The 21978-nt window shown below is 40.8% G+C and overlaps 1 protein-coding gene across 1 annotated transcript; it reads right to left on the bottom strand.

Moving 5' to 3' along the window:
* Window positions 1–770: 770 nt before the first annotated feature.
* On the bottom strand, window positions 771–20866 carry LOC106873020 (glyoxalase domain-containing protein 4). The gene is made up of 10 exons (XM_014920221.3): window positions 20445–20866; window positions 14071–14120; window positions 12180–12300; window positions 10157–10295; window positions 9692–9742; window positions 7871–7950; window positions 6337–6423; window positions 5095–5208; window positions 3217–3303; window positions 771–1916 (listed from the first exon to the last, which is right to left on the bottom strand). The coding sequence occupies exons 1-10, from the start codon at window positions 20586–20588 to the stop codon at window positions 1851–1853; spliced, it is 939 nt and encodes a 312-aa protein (XP_014775707.1). The 5' UTR covers window positions 20589–20866; the 3' UTR covers window positions 771–1850.
* Between the last annotated feature and the right edge of the window lie 1112 nt (window positions 20867–21978).

The following is a 21978-nucleotide window of genomic DNA, read 5'->3' as shown; positions in this document are numbered from 1 at the left end:
GAAGTGTTCCACTATTTCTTACAATTCTTTTGTAAATCAGAGTCTTGTTGACTGGATAGAGCTAAGCCCAGGACCCTAAAATCAGATATTTAACTCTTTGTCTCCAAAGCATTTTCATAAGTTTGCCCCAAACATCCATGCCCTTGTTTCATAGGTTCTGAGTTAAATATATGCTTTCCTTTCATATGTCCCAAGTTACTCTGAAATTAGGAATGTGTATCAATATATATGATGTATGGAGGCTGGGGAAATATTTTCTGTGTATCATGTGATACAGGGGACAGGCAAAGGGGGTTCCCTGTAATTCTTTGCTTGTCTAAAGCATTTTCATGAATTTGTTTTAAACATCCATGCTTGTTTTTCAGACTTTTAATTGGACCTTGTTTCATACATTCTGAGGGATATAAAATTTCCGTAAGACCCAAGTTACTCTAATTGTTTAAAAAAAAAAAAAAGGGGGATGTGTTTCGTATATAATACATAGATGAGAGAGAAACATAACGTGATACACAAGACAAAACTGTCGTTTTATGTCAAGGGTTTCTTGGTTGGGAGAAAGTGGCCACTATTTTCTATGTTATGGTGAAAGGAATCCTTCTTTACCTCTATCTCAACCTCCCCAAAATGAGAAATTTGTTTTGAAAGTTCCATAGAATAAAATAAAAATTTGGTTTCTTTTAGTTTCATATAGATTTTCCCTTTTTAAAGCACACATATCCTTTACCCTTAAAAAAAAAAATGTTGAGTATATATAAAAATAATTAAAAATGTTTATCCTACCCAAAAACTTTATTCAAATTTAAAAAAAAAATCTCTTCAATCTCAAATGCAAGATGGCTTAGTCCTTTTTTTTTTTTTTTTTTTGCCAAACCCCTTCACAAAATATTAACATGGACGACAGGTGTGCCTTAAAATGAATTAAATTCAAAAGTTACAAAAAAAAATTTGCAAATTAGTTTGTCAATCAACTGATTCTGCTATAATAATAATTCTTTTTACTATGGGCAGAAGGACTGAAATTTTTGTGGGGGGATAGAAGGGAATGGCTAGTTGATTACACTGACACCCCCCCTCCCCGTGTTTAACTGGTACTCATTTTATTGACCCCTGAAGGGATGAAAGGCAAAGTTAACCTCAGTGGGATTTGAACTCAGAACGTAAAGATGGGTGAAATGCAGCTGAGCATTTTGCCTGGCCTGCTAACGATTCTGCCAGCTCACCACCTTAAACCTCAATAATAACAATTATTGATTTCAAATTTTGGCTCAAAGCCAGCATTTTAGTGGGGAGCTAAGTCAATTGCATCAACCCCCAATGCTCAACTGGTACTTATTTTATCAACCCCAAAAGGACAAAAGGCAAAAATGGACCTTTGCAGAATTTGAACTCGGAATATAAAGGACGATGAAATGCTTGCTGAGCATTTTGCCCACCATGCTAACAATTCTGCCAGCTTGCTGCTGCCATAATAATAATAATAATAATAATAATAATTTCTAATTTAGACACAAGGCTAGTAATTTTGATTAGATCCTAGTCAACCACCAGCTGGGTTTGAAGAACGTAAAGGGACATAACTGAGATCTACTTTGCTTTTTTTTCATCTTTCTGGGGTCAATATAATGAAACATCCCTCCCAAATTTGGGGTCTTCTACCTACACAAGAAAATATTATAAGTAGGCTTGATTGTGTAGCTGACTGTTCACGCCTTCCATGTTTATGAAATGGGATCAGTCAGTTACATCAAACCCAAATGGATGATAATAATAAAAATTAATCAATTGTGTCCTGTTACAAATACTTCATGTAAACAAAAAAAAAAACTTCAGTCAGTCTTCAGTTTGTTCTCTTAGCCTTCGAACTTACTTTGTCCTTTCTTTTCAAACCATTCTTCACTTTTATCTCCTTCTATTGCCTGCAGAAAGAATGAGAGGAAATCAGAAATGTTATACACATGTATACGGACACATGCATATGCCACACACATACTGTCAACATCGTTTTAGCATTCATTTTTTCCACGTTTACATGGGTCAGGTGGAGGCGCAATGGCCCTCTGGTTAGGGTAGCGGACTCACGGTCATAGGATCGCAGTTTCGATTCCCAGACCGGGCGTTGTGAGTGTTTATTGAGCGAAAACACCTAAAAGCTCCACGAGGCTCCGGCAGGGGATGGTGGCGAACCCTGCTGTACTCTTCCACCACAACTTTCTCTCACTCTTACTTCCTGTTTCTGTTGTGCCTGTAATTCAAAGGGTCAGCCTTGTCACGCTGTGTCACGCTGAATATCCCCGAGAACTATATTAAGGGTACACGTGTCTGTGGAGTGCTCAGCCACTTGCACGTTAATTTCACGAGCAGGCTGTTCCGTTGGTCGGATCAGCTGGAACCCTCGACGTCGTAAGCAAAGGAATGCCAACTAACTAACATGGGTCAGATGGAGTTTATTGAAGCAGGCTTTCTATGTGGCCAGGGGGTGATATTTCCCTGCTAGCCCAAACTTAACAAAATACCAGAAATGAATGACCTTCATTTATAAGAATCACACATTATCAAGACAGAGAGGCACATACATAAACAAACGTTCACATGCAAATAGTGCCTGCCTCCAGTCTTCCATGAGAACATGTCCTACTATGAGGAAGTACTTACCCTGCTTGGAAACAATTTCATAATTTGGTGACAGGAAGAGCACCCAACTGTAAAAATTCTGCCTCAACAAACTCCATTCACCCCATGCGAGCGTCAAAGAGTGAGTATTGAACAACGACAGTGATATACTCTTTTACTTGTTTCAGTCATTTGACTGTGGCCATGCTGGAGCACCGCCTTTAGTCGAGCAAATCGACCCTGGGACTTATTCTTTGTAAGCCCAGTACTTATTCTATCGGTTTATTTTGCTGAACCGCTAAGTTACAGGGACATAAACACACCAGCATCGGTTGTCAAGCGATGTTGGGGGAACAAACACACAAATATACATATACATATATACGATGGGCTTCTTTCAGTTTCCGTCTACCAAATCCACTCACAAGGCTTTGGTCGGCCTGAGGCTATAGTTGAAGACACTTGCCCAAGGTGCCACACAGTGGTTGGTAAGCAAGCTACTTACCACACAGCTACTCCTGTGTCTGTGGCTACTTACCACACAGCCTGCGCATCTTTCATTCGGTAACAATGACTAGAGTAGAACAAATTGTCCAATTTGCTTACCTTGGCCAGGAGAGAAGGAGCATTGGTGTCTATTCTTGAGAGCTCCTTAAATGCTTCATCTCCAACAAAACAGATTTCATGATGGTCCTGCAACACAAAGTACAAGAAAACATAAACCATTTCTCACAAAAGGAATTCATCTCAGCCCTTCAAGACTACTTCAAATAAGGATTTCTTCAGGTTAGGCCCATTGCCACATTTCTTAATTCCTTTTTAGTAGGAAAAGAGTTTGTAACTGAAGTATTGAACTATATATTTATCCGTCTATTTAAGTGTGCCTGTGTGTACATTGGCTTGAATTGCCCATGTTCAGTCCACTGCAGGATGAAGGCCTCAGCATGTTCTCTCCATCAACCATGGTCTGATGCGGAGGCTTTGAATTTGAGCTTGAGGTCAAACTGGTTTGCGAAGCCTACTCTGCCATGCTGGTTCAGCATATGGTAGAGAATGGATAGGCATGGCTGTGTGGTAAGACGCTTGCTTCCCATCCACATGGTACTTTGGACAGGTGTCTTCTACTATACCCTGGGCCCACCAAAGCCTTGTGAGTGGATTTGGTAGATAGAAACTGAAAGAAGCCCATCGTATACATGTATATGGTAGAATTCACGAAAAAACAACAGACGAACACAGGTGGTGTAGACAACAAATGGATGTATTAGTATCACGCTCGGGAATAGAGAAAGTCTTTAACGTTTCGAGCCTACGCTCTTCAACAGAAAGAAACAAGGAGAGAAAAAAAATATATAAGTGTAGTTGGTCAGCGATTGTCTTTGTGTCTATGTTTGTCTCCCTGCCACTGTTTGACAACCGGTGCTGGTGTGTTATGTCCCCCATAACTTAGCAGTTCAGCAAAACGGACTGATAGAGTAAGTACTAGTCTTTAAAAAAAGACGAGTACTGGAGTCAGTACATTTGATAAAAAATTTTTCTAGGTGGTGCCCCAACATGGCCTCAGTCTAATGACTGAAACAAAAGAATATATATACATATATATATAAAAACAAATAGTAAATGAGTATATGCATATATACGTACAGGTATGTGCATACTGACATCCACCTGTATGTATAGGTGCATATCTGGGTACAGGACATTGCAAACAAACGTAAACGAGAAAACACACGAGCCACATAGAGAACATTCTACTTCATCAGCTACCCACGTTTTAACACCGGCGTTTCGACGAGCTTCGGGCAGGACGCATCGTTAAAACGGCTCATCCCATGGACCGCAGATTAAATTTGTATACGCAAATTAAATCGAGCCATGGAGGAATGTAGTGGCGGACAAAAAACAAGACAGGAAAACAAACAGAAAAGGCTTTACGGCCAGACGAGAAAAATTATGTGTGTATGAACGCTGTGAAGCACGAACTTGAAAGGGACGAAGTAGTTTGTGCGTTTGCTCGGCGATAGCCAAGGAAGAAAAGGATTATTGACCGGAAGCATGTGACCATGCCGGTGTAAAGGGAAGAGAGAGAGTGGTAAAGGGAGGAAGTAGAAGAATAGGTGAGCAACGAGAGGAAAAGAGAATATAGTGTTTTGCTTAGAAGTAATGCACAGTACCAGAATTTTCAACATGAGCCAAATAGAACAAACTGCCCTAAGTCCTTGTTAGAGGATCCACATAAATGAAGTCAGGACAGGCCTAGTTTGTGCTTGTTTTGAAAGCATTAAATACGTTTCAGATTTTGCATTATATATATATATGAATAGGAAACACCCCCACTCTCATGCAGAAGGAATATTGCAAAGCATTATATCCGATGCTCTAATGACTGCCACCAACTTGCTGCCATCTAAGCTCTAAGAAGGGAATGGAACGCCTGCAGGGGTCATGTAAAAAAAAAATATTATTTTAAGCAAGATTACTTACAGGATCAGCACAAATAACAACTTCCACAGTGGCTTTCCCAGGAGTGTCTAGCGCCAATAGAGGAGTAAGGATAGTTTCGTGTTCCTCCTCCAAAGTTCTTTGAATGATTGAAAGCTGAACAATAGAAAGAAAACAATCAAAATAAAACAATAGGTACAGGTATGGTTATGTGATTGAGAAGCTTGCTTCTCAACAATGTTTTCTTGGGTTCAATCTCACTGCATGGCACCTTGGGCAAATGTGTTCTACTGTAGCCCTATGAGTGGATTTTGTAGGAGGAAATTGAAAGAAGCCCATCGTGTGTGTCTCCGTCGTTAACACCTGACTTATCTGCTATCACCCTCAATGCCCACACCTATCCACCACAGCCTCCACCCTCGAGCGTCTTGTATTTCTTTCCCGTCCAGCCACCTCAAATAAGCAAGTAAAGAAAATTCACAGACCAGAGACCATTAACAAATGGACGGTACTGGAAGGAGTCAAGAGACAGGGGTGGCAAGGCTGTCCCCCTGGCTGGAGATGACACGTGTCTTGGTGAACGAATTAATGAATCTACAACACACGAGCAAACTTTCTCGAGAAACAGATTGCATTAGACATGGCTCTTCATCAGGTGTGCAGCACTATTACAAAAAATTCAAGGTTATTTTTTTTATTAGGTGTCTTTCTCGTTACCACTCTCTCCCTCTCTCGGTCAGGTAACCATGTTCCACCTTTATAGCAAGACACCTGTTTCTGTCTCTCAGTCACACTTGAACCTTTCGTCATTTGACACAAGATCCCCTCTTCCAATGCCCCCTCCCCTCTCACAATTCCTTGTCTTGCAAGTTACTTGGTGACCCTACCCATGGTGGTGCCATCCACACTGGTTGGCATTTAGAAGGGCATCCAGCTGTAGAACACCATGCCAAAACTGACCTCACCTGTGCTGGTGCCATGTAAAAAGCACCCAGTCCACTCTGTGGGGGTGGTTGGTGTTAGGAAGGGGGCATCCAGCTGTAAAAACCATGCCAAAACAGACACAGAAGTCTGGTGCAAGCTTCTCCCTGGTCAGCTCCTGTAAACCATCCAACCCATGCCAGCAGGGAAGGCAGACGTTAAAGGATGATTCAGAACGTCCCGTGGGCTGCAGGTCACCCATGGCTGATCAACAGTAACTCATCTTCAACATTTAGATATGACCAAGAACTTCTTTCAACAGGGTTGGGATTATAACAGAAAGGAAATACCAACAAGACTTACCTCTTGCCGTGGTACAGCAAAGGCGATTCTGCCATAAGCGGTGCCACGGTCAAACGGTTCTGCTATCTCTATAAGTTCCAGGTTACACTAGAGAAGAAAAAATACAGAGAGGAGATAATCATCACTGTAGAAACTTTGGAAGGATGTTTGATGGACTTCTTAACAGTCACACAATCAAGACATTTGGCTGGATATGGGCAGTTTAAATGCTAAACATTTAATTGGTTCTAATTAGTTGTAATAAATTGCAGAATGATAAATCAAACTACATTCATTAATGGGTTCAGATTACTCTGTTAAATATAATCCTTATTTATTCAAAGTTTTGAATTAATCATGCAGTATTTAATAGTTTTGAGATTTCAATTATTTTTATTAAAATGATATTGTAGGGTGGGTGTGAGTGGCCAGATCTGACCAGTTTTAACGTAAAATATGTAAAATGGTTGAGCCACATATGGCCTGTTTAAATGTTAAAAAGCTAAAACAATACACCAACCAGCTAGCGCGGCATGCAGGGCTGTGTATGGATGACCTTCACCTTCAGCCTAGTAATAACAGCAGCATATTACATCGTTTAGTCATAATTGTACAGTTGTTAGAATGAACGAGTGACCTTCACCTTCATTTCGTAGTAACATCATGTTACATCAATTAGTGATCAAGGGGCAGGTGCAAGAGTGAATGTATGATTAGTGCAAAATTTACAAAGCAGTTATCACTATTCTTGTTTAAGGAGTCAGAAATTTGGGTGTCGTATAGGCCACTGGAATGGTTCCACCAGCAATGACTTCAATCTGTCATGGATATTTCATGGATGGAACACATCACCAACAATGAAGTCCTCTGGCAAATCAACACATCAGGTACTGAACCCATGTTGCTGCTCAGACAGTTCAGATATGCAAACCATGTCACACGTGGAAAAATGAAGAATGCTAAAGGCCATAGTCTACAGAGAGTTCATCCAGAGCAAAAGAGAAAAAGGAGCCCCTTGGAAGCAGTTCAAATTCCAGGCAGAGATAGCACCCCCACCACCACCACCACCACCACCACCACACAGACACATATATGTGTGTATATATATACACATGCATATACATATATATAATGGGCTTCTTTCAGTTTCTGTCAACCAAATCCACTCACAAGGCTTTGGTGGGCCCAGGGTATAGTAGAAGACACTTGCCCAAAAAATGGGAAGCAGGACAAATAACAGAGAACGACCCTTCATCAGTTGCCAGCTGTCTATCTACTCTTTATTTTGAGCACACACACACACACACACACACACACACAGGCTGAACCAAAAGTACGTGGACAGTAAATGATATTTATTTTGAGATTACTTATTAATGCAATGAAATTTTAATAAACAATTATTATATATTTATTGTATATAGTAATACAATACAAAAGCACTGAAAATTTTATCGATGCAGGTTATAATGATAACCTTCACGGAAACCCTATTCAACCTACTGTTTACCTACTTTTGGTTCATCCTGAATAGACAAAAAGAGAGACAACTTACGTATGTGTCGTCAAAGCCTAACTCTGCTTTCTTCTCAGACTGACAATAAACTGCCATGCCAACGAGTCGACTCCAGAAATCTGTCAAACAAAGAGGGGAGACGGTGATGAGGAAGGAGGCAGGGTGAAGTGGGGGACGACAAATTTCTGTATTTACTTCAAGACAAAACAAATTCAAGAAGTTTGTTGTTATTTTAAGGATAGGTTATGATGCTGTTTAGCTGCAGGTTAGTCCTGATAGAGAGGAGGCGCAATGGCCCAGTGGTTAGGGCAGCAGACTTGCAGTCATAGGATCGCAGTTTCGATTCCCAGACCGGGCGTTGTGAGTGTTTCATCATCATCATTATCATCATTTAACGTCCGCTTTCCATGCTAGCATGGGTTGGACGATTTGACTGAGGACTGGTGAAACCGGATGGCAACACCAGGCTCCAGTCTAATTTGGCAGAGTTTCTACAGCTGGATGCCCTTCCTAACACCAACCACTCAGAGAGTGTAGTGGGTGCTTTTACATGTCACCCGCACGAAAACGGCCACGCTCGAAATGGTGTCTTTTATGTGCCACCCGCACAAGCCAGTCCAGGGGCACTGGCAACGATCTCGCTCGAAAATCCTACGGGAGCCAGTCAGGCGGTACTGGCAACGGCCACGCTCAAAATGGTGCATCTCATGTGCCACCCGCACAAGAACCAGTCCAGGGGCACTGGCAACGATCTTACTTGGCTTGCCGGGTCTTCTCACGCACAGCACATTTCCAAAGGTCTCGGTCAGTAGTCATCACCTCGGTGAGGCCCAATGTACGAAGGTCTTGCCTCACCACCTCAGCCCAGGTCTTCCTGGGCCTACCTCTTCCACGGGTTCCCTCAACTGTTAGGGTGTGGCACTTTTTCACGCAGCTATCCTCATCCATTCTCACCACATGTCCATACCAGCGCAATCGTCTCTCTTGCACACCACAACTGATGCTTCTAATGTTCAGCTTTTCTCTCAAGATACTTACACTCTGACGGGTATTCACATTGACATTACACATCCAACGGAGCATACTGGCATCATTCTTTGCGAGCTTACGTATGTTTATTGAGCAAAAACACCTAAAAGCTCCACAAGGCTCCAGAAGGGGATGGTGGCGAACCCTGCTGTACTCTTCCACCACAACTTTCTCTCACTCTTACTTCCTGTTTCTGTTGTGCCAGTAATTCAAAGGGTCAGCATTGTCACACTGAATATCCCCGAGAACTACGTTAAGGGTACACGTGTCTGTGGAGTGCTCAGCCACCTGCACGTTAATTTCACGAGCAGGCTGTTCCGTTGATCAGATCAACTGGAACCCTCGACGTTGTAATCGATGGAGTGCCAGCAACAACACCAACAACAGTCCTGATAGAACAAATTAAAGGTATTCAGATTCTAATTAAAAGCATTCCAAACATAACCACACCATCTATTTCCTGTGTGCAAAGAACTTATGACCTGAAATTCAATGTGGCCATTTTTTCCTAAGAGTATAGTAAGTGATTGAGGGAGATTTGACTACTATGTCAAGTAGATTAAGCCACCACATAGAGGCTTCCTTGCCAACTTAAGGCAATGCTGATCAATCCTTTAACATTTAAACCTATCACATCTGGCCCAAAACAGTCAACCTTTTTTGTATTCAAACTGATCAGATCTGGCCTCTCACACATACCCTACAACATTATTCTAAAAATAGACAATTGCATCATCGAAATCTTAGCTAGGCGATAATGCATAATTCAGAACAATGTGAATAAATAATCATACATTCGATAGAACAAAATATAAAATGAGGTGTGCTTACCAATAGAGCGAACAAGGTCTGAGACACATAGCGTTACTTTCTTGACAGGATCTGGAAAAGAGATAAGATTATTTGTATGTGAGGTGATTAAGGCATCAGGGAGAGGGGGAACGGTGAGAAGGGGTTGCGGGGGTGGAAATCAAAGAGAAAGGGCAGGGGAAACCAGACACTGAAGGAATGATGAGTGAAGGGGGATATCAGACAGAGAAAGTGGGGAAACATTGAGAGACAGAAACGAAGGAAAGAAAAAAGGTCAGTAGGAGGGGCGCTCAGAAAAGAAAAATCCAATTTCACTTGTAAGACTGTGGTCAACTCAAGTCTCTGGTAGAAAAACACTTTCCCAAAGAGTCATGGAGGACTGAACCCAAAGCCATGGGATTGCAAAGCAGACTTGCTAACCACACAGCCATACCTATCCCCTACCCTCCTCCCATATAAAAAAAAACATTAATTCAAGCTACTTACCCCCTTCACTTTTATTTTCCATGATGAGGAACTTATAACCATCGGGTGATTTTAAGACAAAGCCACCATCTTCTTCAGTGAAGCTGTATTTGTTCTTGCGGACATTGTCCATGATGGTGTTGGAGAAGATGGTAATGCCCTGAGGGAGGTTACACAAACAAATGGTGAGATATAAAGTTATATTTAGATAGCTTTGTGTGGAGAAGTGTACGTTTTTTTTAATCCTTTTATTTGTTTCAGGCATTTGACTGTAGCCATGCTGGAGCACCGTCTTTTAGTCAAAGAAAATCAACCGCAGGACTTATTCTTTGTAAGCCTGGTACTTACTTTATCAGTCTCTTTTGCTGAACCGTTAAGTTACAGGGACGCAAACACACTAACATTGGTTGTCAATCAATGGTGGGGAGACAAACACAGACACACACACACACACACAAGACGGGCTTCTTTTCAGTTTCTGTCTACCAAATCCACTCACAAGGCTTTGGTCGGTCCAATGCTACCAGCCGACAGAGTACAACCAGCCGACACAGAGTACAACCAGTCAACACATAGAGTACAATCACCTAACAGAGAAATTACCACCAGCCAACAAATGAAGTACTGCCATCCAACAGATAAAGTACCACCATCCAGCATAAAGTACTATCTGCTGACAGATAAAGTGCCACTGGTCTATAGATAAAGTACCAGCAGTCTAAGGCCAGGGTCTGACAGAATTGTCAGAACCTTAGGTGAGATGCCTTGCAGTAAACATTCTAATTTTTTACCTTCTGACAGCAGCTCCCATGACAATACTGGCCCCAAGTTGAATTGGCCCTTGTCTTTTCTTTGGAGATCATTAGCATAAAGGAGTAACTGCTAGTCTGGTCTTCTATAAAAATTAAGATCTTGTCCAAGCTGGCACCACAGACGGTTATTTTTCAGATATGGGTCCATGGTGTCTTACAGAGATATCCCTGTGGAAAATAGCCAAGGGTGATTGTAACTGGCTGTATTTCTAACACTTATAGCAATGCCAAGGGTTTTCATTACCTGCTTTCTATGACTGGGCTGGGTAGAGGAGAGGCAAAGGCAACATTAGGTGAGATTTTGGTTCAAAATCTGGTGAGCCAAAACCAACTACTACAGAGAATTTGGCCCAGTAAAGTTACATTCTTGAGTCATGCTGACTCATAAGGGCAAGTTTCCTGGTTTCATGGCATATAATTTCCCCACTTGGACAGGACACCGGTCCATCGCAGGGTTACTCAGTTTGGCTAGCTGAGTGGACTGGAGCAATATGAAATGAAGTGTTTTGCTCAAGACTACAACATGTCGCTCAGTCCCAGAATCGAAACCATAATCTTACAATCATGAGTCCAACACCCTAACCACTAAGCCATGCGGCACCACAATTTGGCCCACTACACATACACATCTGACCCAGGATAGAAAGCCAGTCATTACCCTCTCTTTATCTCTCTCTCTCATTCTCTCACACACACAAACACCTTATAAGTTGAAAATAGTTTTGCTATTACTTTTTCCTTTTATTAGGGCCTACATTAGGTGCAGGAGTGGCTGTGTGGTAAGTAGCTTGCTTACCAACCACATGGTTCCGGGTTCAGTCCCACTGAGTGGCACCTTAGGCAAGTGTCTTCTACTATAGCCTCAGGCCAACCAAAGCCTTGTGAGTGGATTTGGTAGACGGAAACTGAAAGAAGCCCATCGTATGTATGTGTGTGTGTGTGTTTGTCCCCTCAACATCGCTTGACAACTGATGGTGGTGTGTTTATGTTCCCGTAACTTAGTGGTTCGGCAAAAGAGACCGATAGAATAAGTACTAGGCTTCCAAAGAATAAGTCCTGGGGTCGATTTGCTCGACTAAAGGCAGTGCTCCAGCATGGCCACAGTCAAATGACTGAAACAAGTAAAAGAGTTATTGCCAAAATATGAAGAAACCAAGAAACCCTTTGAGCAAAAAGGGTCAAACGATTCCCAGTAGCAAAACAAAAAGCAACCAAGGAATCAGGATACTTACCCAGAAATCATTTCCATGATGGTAAGAACCAATATTATAGTTGTAAGTCAATTCCATTACAAAGTGATTGTCCTCACTGCCATAACCAATCATAGTTTTGCTCCACCTGCCATCATAAGGGCTGCAATAGAAATGTGTAGGGTCTATGTTAGGACAGTATAGGGTCCAGAAATGGGATGGTGTAGGACCCTCAATAGGAGAGTGCAGGGCCTACATTAGGAGAGTGTGGGGCAGGCACGGGTAACCTTTCCTTATAAGTCGGCCACATGAGATATCCATTATTAGGCAGGACACACTAATTAAAACATCATCATCATCATCGTCATCACCCTCCTTTAACATCCATTTTCCAGGGTGACATGCACTGGACAGTTTGACCAAAGAGGGTGATAGCAGATTTGGCTTGGCTTCTAAGGCTGAATGCCCTTCCAAGTGCCAACCACTTTACAGTGTGTGCTGGGTGCTTTTTAAGTTTGGTATGCCATTCAGAAAGTCCTGTGGGCTGCAGAGTTGCCCATGACTAATGTAGGGCTTACAAGACAGTTTAGGGGCTACAACAGGACAGTGCTGAGTCCTAGAATAGGACAAGTAAGTGTAAAGACCCCCTTTCGGTCATGAATGACCATGGGAATGCACCTAGAAAGTTACCCTCCTTGGCACAAGGTTGTTTATGGAAGACCAGCCTCCCATCTCCACACCACTGATGTTATCCAAGGAAAAGGCAAAGAGGCCGATACAGCATGGCTCCAGTGATGTTGCAACTCATTTCTACAGCTGAGTGAACTGGAGCAATGTGAAATAGAGTGTCTTGCTCAAGAACACATCACACAGCCCAGTCCAAGAATCGAACTCACTACCTCATGATTGTGAGCCTGATGTGCTGATCACTGAGCCATGCCCACCAATAAGACACGTGCATTGTTTACAAAAGGACAGTCTAGGCTCTACAATGGGACATCAGAATACTGACACCCACACGACAATGTAACGGCTATATTTTAATGTTCTATAACAGAACAAAAGTTGACATTACAGGAATTTTAAGTAGATGAGGTGGATGGCTTGACAAGCAAAGTTGATGGTCTACTGCTGTGAAACGTTTAGCCTTGGCCAGCAGACTTTGGGAGAAATTGCATCAGGAATTGGATTAGCTGATATGTTTTTTATTGTTTGTTTGTTCTTTTTTTTTAGGTGGTAGGTTGTTATTTGTGGGAGATTTGACTACTATTTCTAACAGATTAAGTGCACTGAATAGATTGCATTGTAATTGCCATAGGGAGGGGGATTGATACATAGGAATAAATACACAGAGAACCACACAAACATGTGTCTTTGTGTCTGTGTTCGTCTCTCCCCATTGCTTGACAACCGATGTTGGTGTGTTTATGTCCCCCTAACATAGTGGTTCAGCAAGAGAGATCAATAGAATAAGCATCAGGCTTAAAAGAGAAAGAAATGTTCTTGTGTTGATTGCTTTGACTAAAAATTCTTTAAGGCAGTGCTCCAACTTGGCCACGGTCTAATGATTGAAACAAGTAAAAGATAGAAAAAAGATTCATAGGTAAGCCTCTGCTCAAAATTATGTATGTGCAGACAGGTTTGATAAGATGGTTAATAGATAAACTTCAGAATCACGAGGCCCCAGGTTCAATTCCATTAAGAGACATCTTCAGCGCACATAATTTATCATAGCCTCAGGTCAATCTAATACCTTTATAAGTGAAAAAGGGGTTGACGGAAACAATGTGGAAGTCCGTTAGCTGAACTGTAACAGTAATTAGAAAGGGTCCACCCTGTCACATCCTGTGTTACAAGTGATTGTGTCAGAGGATTAGATTAAGGGTATAAGTGGATGCAGAGACACATAAATAAAAAAATAGTTGATAGTTACCCATTACAATACGCTTTACATCCTTCTACAAATTCTTCATGACGCAACACCTGAAATTAAGCACACCAAGAATGAATGTGTGTGTGTGTGTGTGTGTGTGTGTGTGTGTGTATATATATATATATTATATATATATATATATATACACACACCACAATGGGGAGGTGGAGGCTGAAAAGTTCCTGGCTTTAAAGGTATCGCAAAAGGCCTGGTTGGAGGCCCAACCTTCTGAGTTCTTTTACAGGGTTTAGAAAAACTGAAGGGCCACTGCAATAAGTGTGTGAATCTGAGAGGGGAATATGTTGAATAAAACCATTATTAATTGATCCTCCTGTATTTTCTTTTACCCAAAGCCAGGGACTTTTCAGCACCCTCTTGTGTGTGTGTATATATGCATGTATGTGTGTGTGTGTGTGTGTGTGTGTGTGTGTGTGTGTGTGTGTGCATATATATATATATACACACACACATAATGGAATTCTGAAAAGTTCTTGGTATTAAAGGGTACCACGAAAGGCCTGTTTGGAGATCCAACCTTCCAAGTTATTTTACAGGGATTAGAAAAACTGAAGGACCCTTGCAATAAATGTGTGAATATCTGAAAGGGGAATAAGCTGAATATAATGACAATTAACTGATCCTCCTGCATTTTGTTTTACTGAAAGCCAGGAACTTTTAAACACCCCCTCATATATACATAAACACAATAAAATAAGTAATACTGATACAATTCTAGCTGTTATATAGTTTTAATTCCGTTATAATGTATCATGTATTGAGATGGTGGGGGTGACAAACATATATATATATATATATGTGACAGGCTTCTTTCAGTTTCCATCTACCAAATCCACTCACAAGGCTTTGGTCATATATCTTGTTTATTTGTAAATTATGCAATGAGAAAGAATTTGAGTAAGAGTAATCATTAACCAATTAATAACCATAATTTACCTCACAGAATGGCTCAATTAACTGTAACCTCCCCATTCTTATAAACACAAAATATCTATTTAATTCACTGTGTGAGTGTATGTGCCCCTAACCATGTGTGTACGTATGCTTATAGCTTCATGTAAGTGTGTACAAGCAAGTGTACGTGCACCATACAACCTAAGCAAGGGTTTTTATATATCCACATCGGCCAAGTTATATTTAATGCATTTTTTTTTGCTGTATTGAGTATGTTTTTTTTTACATCTTATTTTTATTGATCTTCTATAATAATGAAGCTGTATTCCTTAATTTGCTACTTTTGTATACACATACTTAGAAGAAAACTTGCAGAACAGTCGTTATTTCGATGAGATATATCTTATAATCCCCTAAAGAGACACATCTACACCGACATATGCTCCTAAGCCAGTTGTTCAGTATCCCACTCGCGAGGGGGTCGATGCTAGATGGCTCGAAACAATTGTAGTGATCAATAAACATTATTGTATTTTCCATTTTCTGTCTCTCTCATAAACCAAACACCCAACAAACACTGTGAAAATGAACGTGATTTACCGGTATACCAGATGTATACCATACATTTTATTATCTAATATATATATATACATATATACACACACACACCAAGTTATATAAACAGACATAGGTACACACAAACAAATAAGAAAGAAAGAAAGAAAGAGAAGAAAAAGGTGCAGATGAGATGGCAATGAAAGGTTCAAGAGGGGGAAGAAGGAAAAACAAATAAAAATTTGTCAATATGTTTTAAAGCAAACAGCTGAATAATGAATGAATGAGATGTGTATGTACGTGTATGTAAGTACATGCCTATGCATGTGTTTATGTGTATCCATGAGTACGTGTGTGTGTGTGTGTGTGAGCCGTACAAGTGCCAGTCTATGTCTAGGTGTGTAAAATCTTCTGGTGATAGCAGGTGCTGCGTAATGAAGTGGCGGTGGTGGTGGTGGTAGGAGGGGGGGGGCGAAGATGTCAGCTGTCATTTCGTAGGGTGGAAGAGAAGTATTTATTGCTGTCAAGTGAGAAGGTGACAACTGCAGGTGAACAAACTGAATCTCAAGTGGAGGGGGGGTAGGGGTGAATTTTACTACCAAGAAATGAATTGTCATTGTGAATGAGAACCTGCTGGAAGCACCTGTGATAAGAATAATTAACGAGTCTTCAATTTTAGAAATCCATAAATATGTAATTTATTAAATTACAGTTTTGGAGAGACTTGACACTTAACCCTTTAGTATCTGGCCCAAATTTTCTACCAGTTTTATGTTCAAACTAGCTAGATGCAACCTCTCACACCTACCTCACAATGTCATTCTAAAAACGAACAATCAGGTGCAGGGGTGGCTGTGTAGTAAGTAGCTTGCTTACCAGCCACATAGTTCTGGGCAAGTGTCTTCTACTATAGCCTCGGGCCGACCAAAGCCTTGTGAGTGGATTTGGTAGATGGAAACTGAAAGAAGCCCATCGTATATATGTATATGTTTGTGTGTCTGTGTTTGTCCCCCCAACTTCGCTTGACAACTGAGGCTGGTGTGTTTATGTCCCCGTAACTTAGCGGTTCGGCAAAAAGAGACCGATAGAATAAGTACTAGGCTTACAAAGAATAAGTCTTGGGGTCGATTTACTCGACTAAAAAAGGCAGTGCCCCAGCATGGCCGCAGTCAAATGACTGAAACAAGTAAAAGAGTAAAAGACTCACATCACCGAAATCTCAAAGCTATGAGATAATACAGGATTAACTCAAAACAAAGTGGATTAAGAAGCATTACATTTGATAGAGTAAACTGAATGCTAATGGGTTTAGCTGGCCATATCTGGCCCAGATATTCTACCTGTTTTATGTCCAAACTTGCCAGATTTGGCCACTCACACCTACCTTACAATGTCATTCTAAAATTAAACAATCACATCATCGGAATTCAAAGCTACAAGACAATGCATGATTAATTCAAAACAATGTGAATCAATAAGCATTGCATGTTACAGAATAATCTGAATGCTAAAGGGTTACGTCAGCCATGTCTGGCCCAAATATTTCTAAGTTCCAAAATTTAAAAAGAAGCAATAAAGGAACAGACAGAAAACTCACACACGAGATGGGAAAACCTGACACAAAGATTTGTAATGCTGAGGTGAGCACAGGTAATGTTACAACAACAACAACACTGACTGCAGAAGATATGTTAAGGTCAACTGTAATTTTATCCTTCGGATGTTAATAAAATGCAGTCCCAGCCAAGAGCTGGTATCACTATAATCAACTACAAAAAAACCCCCCTCAAATTGCGTGACCTTTTGCTGATATTGGAAATCAATAATTATTGATAAACTCTACAATGTACACTAAGTATTTGCTTACATTACAAAGGAGATGACATTTTCTGAGAGAGGTAGTGAGGTGGGGGGGAGGTTGTTGTTTAACCCTAGGTCAACCTTTATTGAGTAGTCTCAGGATTACCATATTAAGCTACATGTAGTGGTACCATCCATCCATCTTCCCTGCCCACTATTCCTAGGAGAGTCATGTGAGCAGGGACCTCAGGTACCTCCTCTATAGGGTCCTATCAGAAGCAACCCTCATTACACTTTCTGGGTGTGTTACCAACTGATTATTTGTATATTATCCAACCATTTCATTCTCAGGCTGCCCCTAGATCTCCTGCCTGTGTGAGGGTAGAGTCCTCAATATCTTTTCCATAGGGTTCTATCAAAAGCAAGTGTCATTACACTTTCTGATTGGATGCCCAAGTGTGACCAACTGAGACTAAGGGCATTATCCAACCATCTCATTCTTGGCCTATCCCTAGGTCTCCTGCCAGTTGTAAGGGTAGAGTCCTCAAGCACCCCCTTCTTAGGGTTCTATCAGAAGCAATCATCATTACACTTTTTAGCTGGATTCCCAAGCATGACCAACTGAGACAGATATTATCCAACCATCTCTTTCTTGGTCTACACCAGGGTTTCTTTATTGGTCATGGAGGTAGAGCCCTCATGAACCTTCCTCCTCCATAGGACCCTATCAGGAGCAACCCTCATTCTGGAACATGACCAACTGAGACTATGGATATTACCCAACCATCTCATTCTTGGCCTGCCCCTAGGTCTCCTGCCCATCACAAGAATAGGAGTCCTTACGTGCTTCTTCTATAGGGTCCTATCAGAAACAACCACCATTACACGTTCTGGCTGGGTTCTCTCAAACATGACCAACTGAGACTATGGATATTATTCAACCATCTCGCTCTAGGACTACCCCTAAGTCTCCTGCCAGTTGGCTCAGATGTCTGTAGTACCTGAACTGTGACCTCCCGAAGTGGGAAAAGTAGCAGCTCAACCCGGGTCACAGTTTAAAAATTTTAATTTTTAGAAGGTAAAACTTCTAATAAATGCCATACTAAAAGTATTAACAAACTACATTAAAATTGAGAGAGAGGGAAGAGAATCAGTTTCTCCACTTTGCAATTAAGACCTCCCTCTCCAACCACCACCACCACCAAAATGTTTTTTTGTTTTTGTTTTTAAAAGTAATAAAAGATGAAAAACAAAACAAAAAAAAAACTTCCTGTAAATGAAGTAGTTTGCTGCCTGGAAAAGATCTGATAAGGGGGAAACAAGATTAATCAGCACTTCTGATTAAAACAAGTTTTGTGTCCTCAGTTGATACAAATGAAAGCTAACAGGATTATATGTTTAAAACAGTTCTATATTTGAGAGACGAGGAATTATGTACGTTATTTCCATTTGATGGATATTTGTCCACATCTTGTTTGTTGTTAACACAACGTTTAACATGCTGCCCCCTCCTCAAAATAAGGGTAGAGGAACATCGCAAAGCTGTGACACAAGGAGATGTTGATAAATTGGGTATAGCTGATCGTGTATGGAAAAACGGAGACCATCTTGCCCTGTGGGATGAAGTTAAAATAATAGACAGAGAACACCACTGGAAAATAGGAAAACTAAAAGAAGCAGCACATATGCTAGGACACAACAACCTCCTAAGCAGACTGAGTGCAGATATGAATAGCATATGGGAACTGGTATTAAAGAAGGATAGGAAAATATTAGATTTATAAGCCCTAATTGCCCATGGGCATATGGCGTATTAGTTAAGACCACGGGTTACTAACCCCAAGATTCCGAGTTTGATTCCAGGTAGTGACCTGAATAATAATAATAATAACATCAGGAAAATACCTTAGGAATGAGAACCCAGCCAAGTGGCACTGGCATTGACCATGCTTGAATGGTGCTTTTTACATGCCACTGGCACAGGAGCCAGTCAGGCGGCACTGGAAACAATCACACTTGAGTGGTGTTTTTTACATTTTCAGTAATGTACTTTTAGATACACTGTGCCAGAAGCAAAAAAAAGAAAAAAAAAGTCTAATTTAGGAGAAAAACAGCAAGAATTATGAGGGGCCTCTACCTGCAAGAAATAGCAGCTAAATCTCTTTTAAGTAAAATCCTACAGTTTTAAGGAGTGAAGAGGTATGTTGGACAATGTAGTTCAAGTGACACAAAAAAACAGGATAGTCATGGTTGGAAAGGTTTTGATTAGATAACTGTTCAATCATACGAACTAAAAATTCTTCTACAAGGTAGTTTGACTCACTGCAGAGACACAGAAGTCTGGTGCAGTCTTCTGCCTGGCTAGCTCCTGTCAAGCCATTCAACCCATGCCAACATGGAAGGCAGATGTTAAATGATGAGGAGGAGGATATATTGCATGAGTCTGCTGAAGAATAAATCATAATGATACACTCTCTCTCTCTCTCTCTCTCTCTCTCTCTATATATATATATATATATATATATATATATAAAGAGAATGAGAGGGGAGATGATGTCTATAAATAAATGTGTGTATATATATATATACATACATATATATATATATATATATATATATATATATATATATATATATATATGCATATATGTATGTGTGTGTGTGTATATATATATATATATATATATATAGTCTTTTATTATATTGTAGGGCTGACCAAAGCCTTGTGAGTAGATTAGGTAGATGGAAACTGAAATATTTCCAGATGTATGTATACTGATATATATATGTGTGTGTGTGTGTGTGTGTGTGTGTACAAATATACATTGTGTGTGCGATATTATCAACTGAGACATTACAATCGTATCTAATTCTTCAAGTGCTTCAATTCTGTGTATGTACATATATTTGTTAGATTGTTGACATTTATTAATGGTTTTTCCCATCGTGTTATGTGCCATTTTCCTACATTAATAAAACTGTCGGCATTTTTAACGACACGGGTATGCTAGTAGCTTATAAACACAGAAATGACCATAGTATGAACGGCCCAATTTAGGACTCACCCGGGGTGGGAGCAAAACAACAATCAATTACTACTAACTTACCTTCATTCCAAGAATGCGATGGAAAAAATGGAGACTGTCTTTTCTGTTAGCAATTTTAAAAACAAAATGTAGCGGTCTTTTGATGCCTATTCTGTAGGCGCCAACAAAATCGCTGCTTTCATCCTCAATGCTGTTTGCAGACATCTTCCTTGTGACCAGAGACCGCCGACAACAAGCAACAACCGTCCGAACGTGAAACGGGCGTCCAAAGAACTTTGCAAACACGAAAACCAGTTTGAATATCTAAAAAAACAAACAAACCCCAAGCGGACAAATAGAAGAACTGTAAAACAGGAATATGGTACAGGGAACAGCTAAAATGTGCAAGGACTTGACTTCAAATGCTTGTTTGTTTGTTTGTTTGACTTTCGAGACGAGAGTAAACCCGAAGTTGCTGCTTCGCCTACTGAAATGAGAAACACAGAACCAGACCGAACATCCGGCAAGCTTAGAACCGGAAGTGGTCCGGATTTCTGGAGTTCCCGGTTTTCTGAAGACAGACTAAATATATAGACTTTAATTTAAGCAGCATTTCCAGTCATATAATCTAGCATGTCCGTTCAAGAAGCCAAGAGACAACGCATTGCAGATTTGCTTTCGTGGCGGGTTGCAATTAGACGTATTGCTGAGACTGTCGGGACACTGTCTACAACGTTTAGAACCGAATGCTGAATATGGGAAAGCTAGGAAGTGGAGGCATAAATTAAAAAAAAACGGAATAATGCATTTCTTAAATGTCTCAAAGCCAAAATTTCGAAAGACTGAACAGCATCCATGAGAAAACTGTCCATGGGCATGAAGTTGGTCCAAAGGCCATCAGAAATGCTGTACACACTGATTTACAGTTGGGGTCATACGTGAGGACCCCGAGACACATATTGACCCATGCAATAAAAGGGCCAAAAAAGTGTTGCGATACCTGAAGCACAATGAACAAACCGTTAAAATCTTTTCCGATGACAAAATCTTTACCGTCGATGCTATTCTAAACCGTCACAATGATCGATATATTGCTAAGTCACCTTCTGGAGGAAAGGGCGTCTTTAGGACCAAGCACCCAGCTCAAGTCATGGTACTTGGAGTCGTGACGTCTGACGGAAAAAAAGATGCCTCTCCGTTTTTTCAAATCTGGGGAAAAGGTCGGGGCTGAAGTTTATTATAAGGTCCTGAAGTATAAGATTTTGTCTTGGCTGAAGTCTAACTACTACAACGGTAAATGTGTGTGGACCCAAGATGGTGTTCCTGCTCATACGGCGAAGCAAGTGCAGAAATTCTGTGAAGACAACTTCGGTGACTTTTAGCCTGCCAACGTCTGGCCTTCTTCCAACCCTGACTCGAACTCCATGGACTATGCCGTATGGTGCAAATTGGAGCACTCTACCAACAAAACTTCGCATCCAAGTGTTGATCGACTTAAGCAAGTCCTGGGGCAAGAGTACTTCACCATGAAGCATGTCTGAGTACTTCATCATGAAGAGGTGTGATGCCTTCAGGCGGCGTGTAAAGGCTGTAGTGGACAACGAAGGCGGACATA

The sequence above is a fragment of the Octopus bimaculoides genome, chromosome 24, assembly GCF_046866305.1.
Source record: "Octopus bimaculoides isolate indiv1 chromosome 24, ASM4686630v1, whole genome shotgun sequence".
Taxonomy (NCBI): domain Eukaryota; kingdom Metazoa; phylum Mollusca; class Cephalopoda; order Octopoda; family Octopodidae; genus Octopus; species Octopus bimaculoides.
This window is presented reverse-complemented; position numbering and strand designations above follow the sequence as displayed.

Coding starts and splice junctions, on each gene's coding strand:
- LOC106873020 (XM_014920221.3), bottom strand. CDS start 20,588: ATGTCTGCAAACAGCATTGAGGATGAAAGCAGCGATTTTGTTGGCGCC. Junction 7,951..9,691: donor AGACCTTGTTCGCTCTATTG/GTAAGCACACCT, acceptor TTTGTTTGACAG/ATTTCTGGAGTCGACTCGTT. Junction 1,917..3,216: donor CTCCTTCTCTCCTGGCCAAG/GTAAGCAAATTG, acceptor TTCTTTCTGCAG/GCAATAGAAGGAGATAAAAG.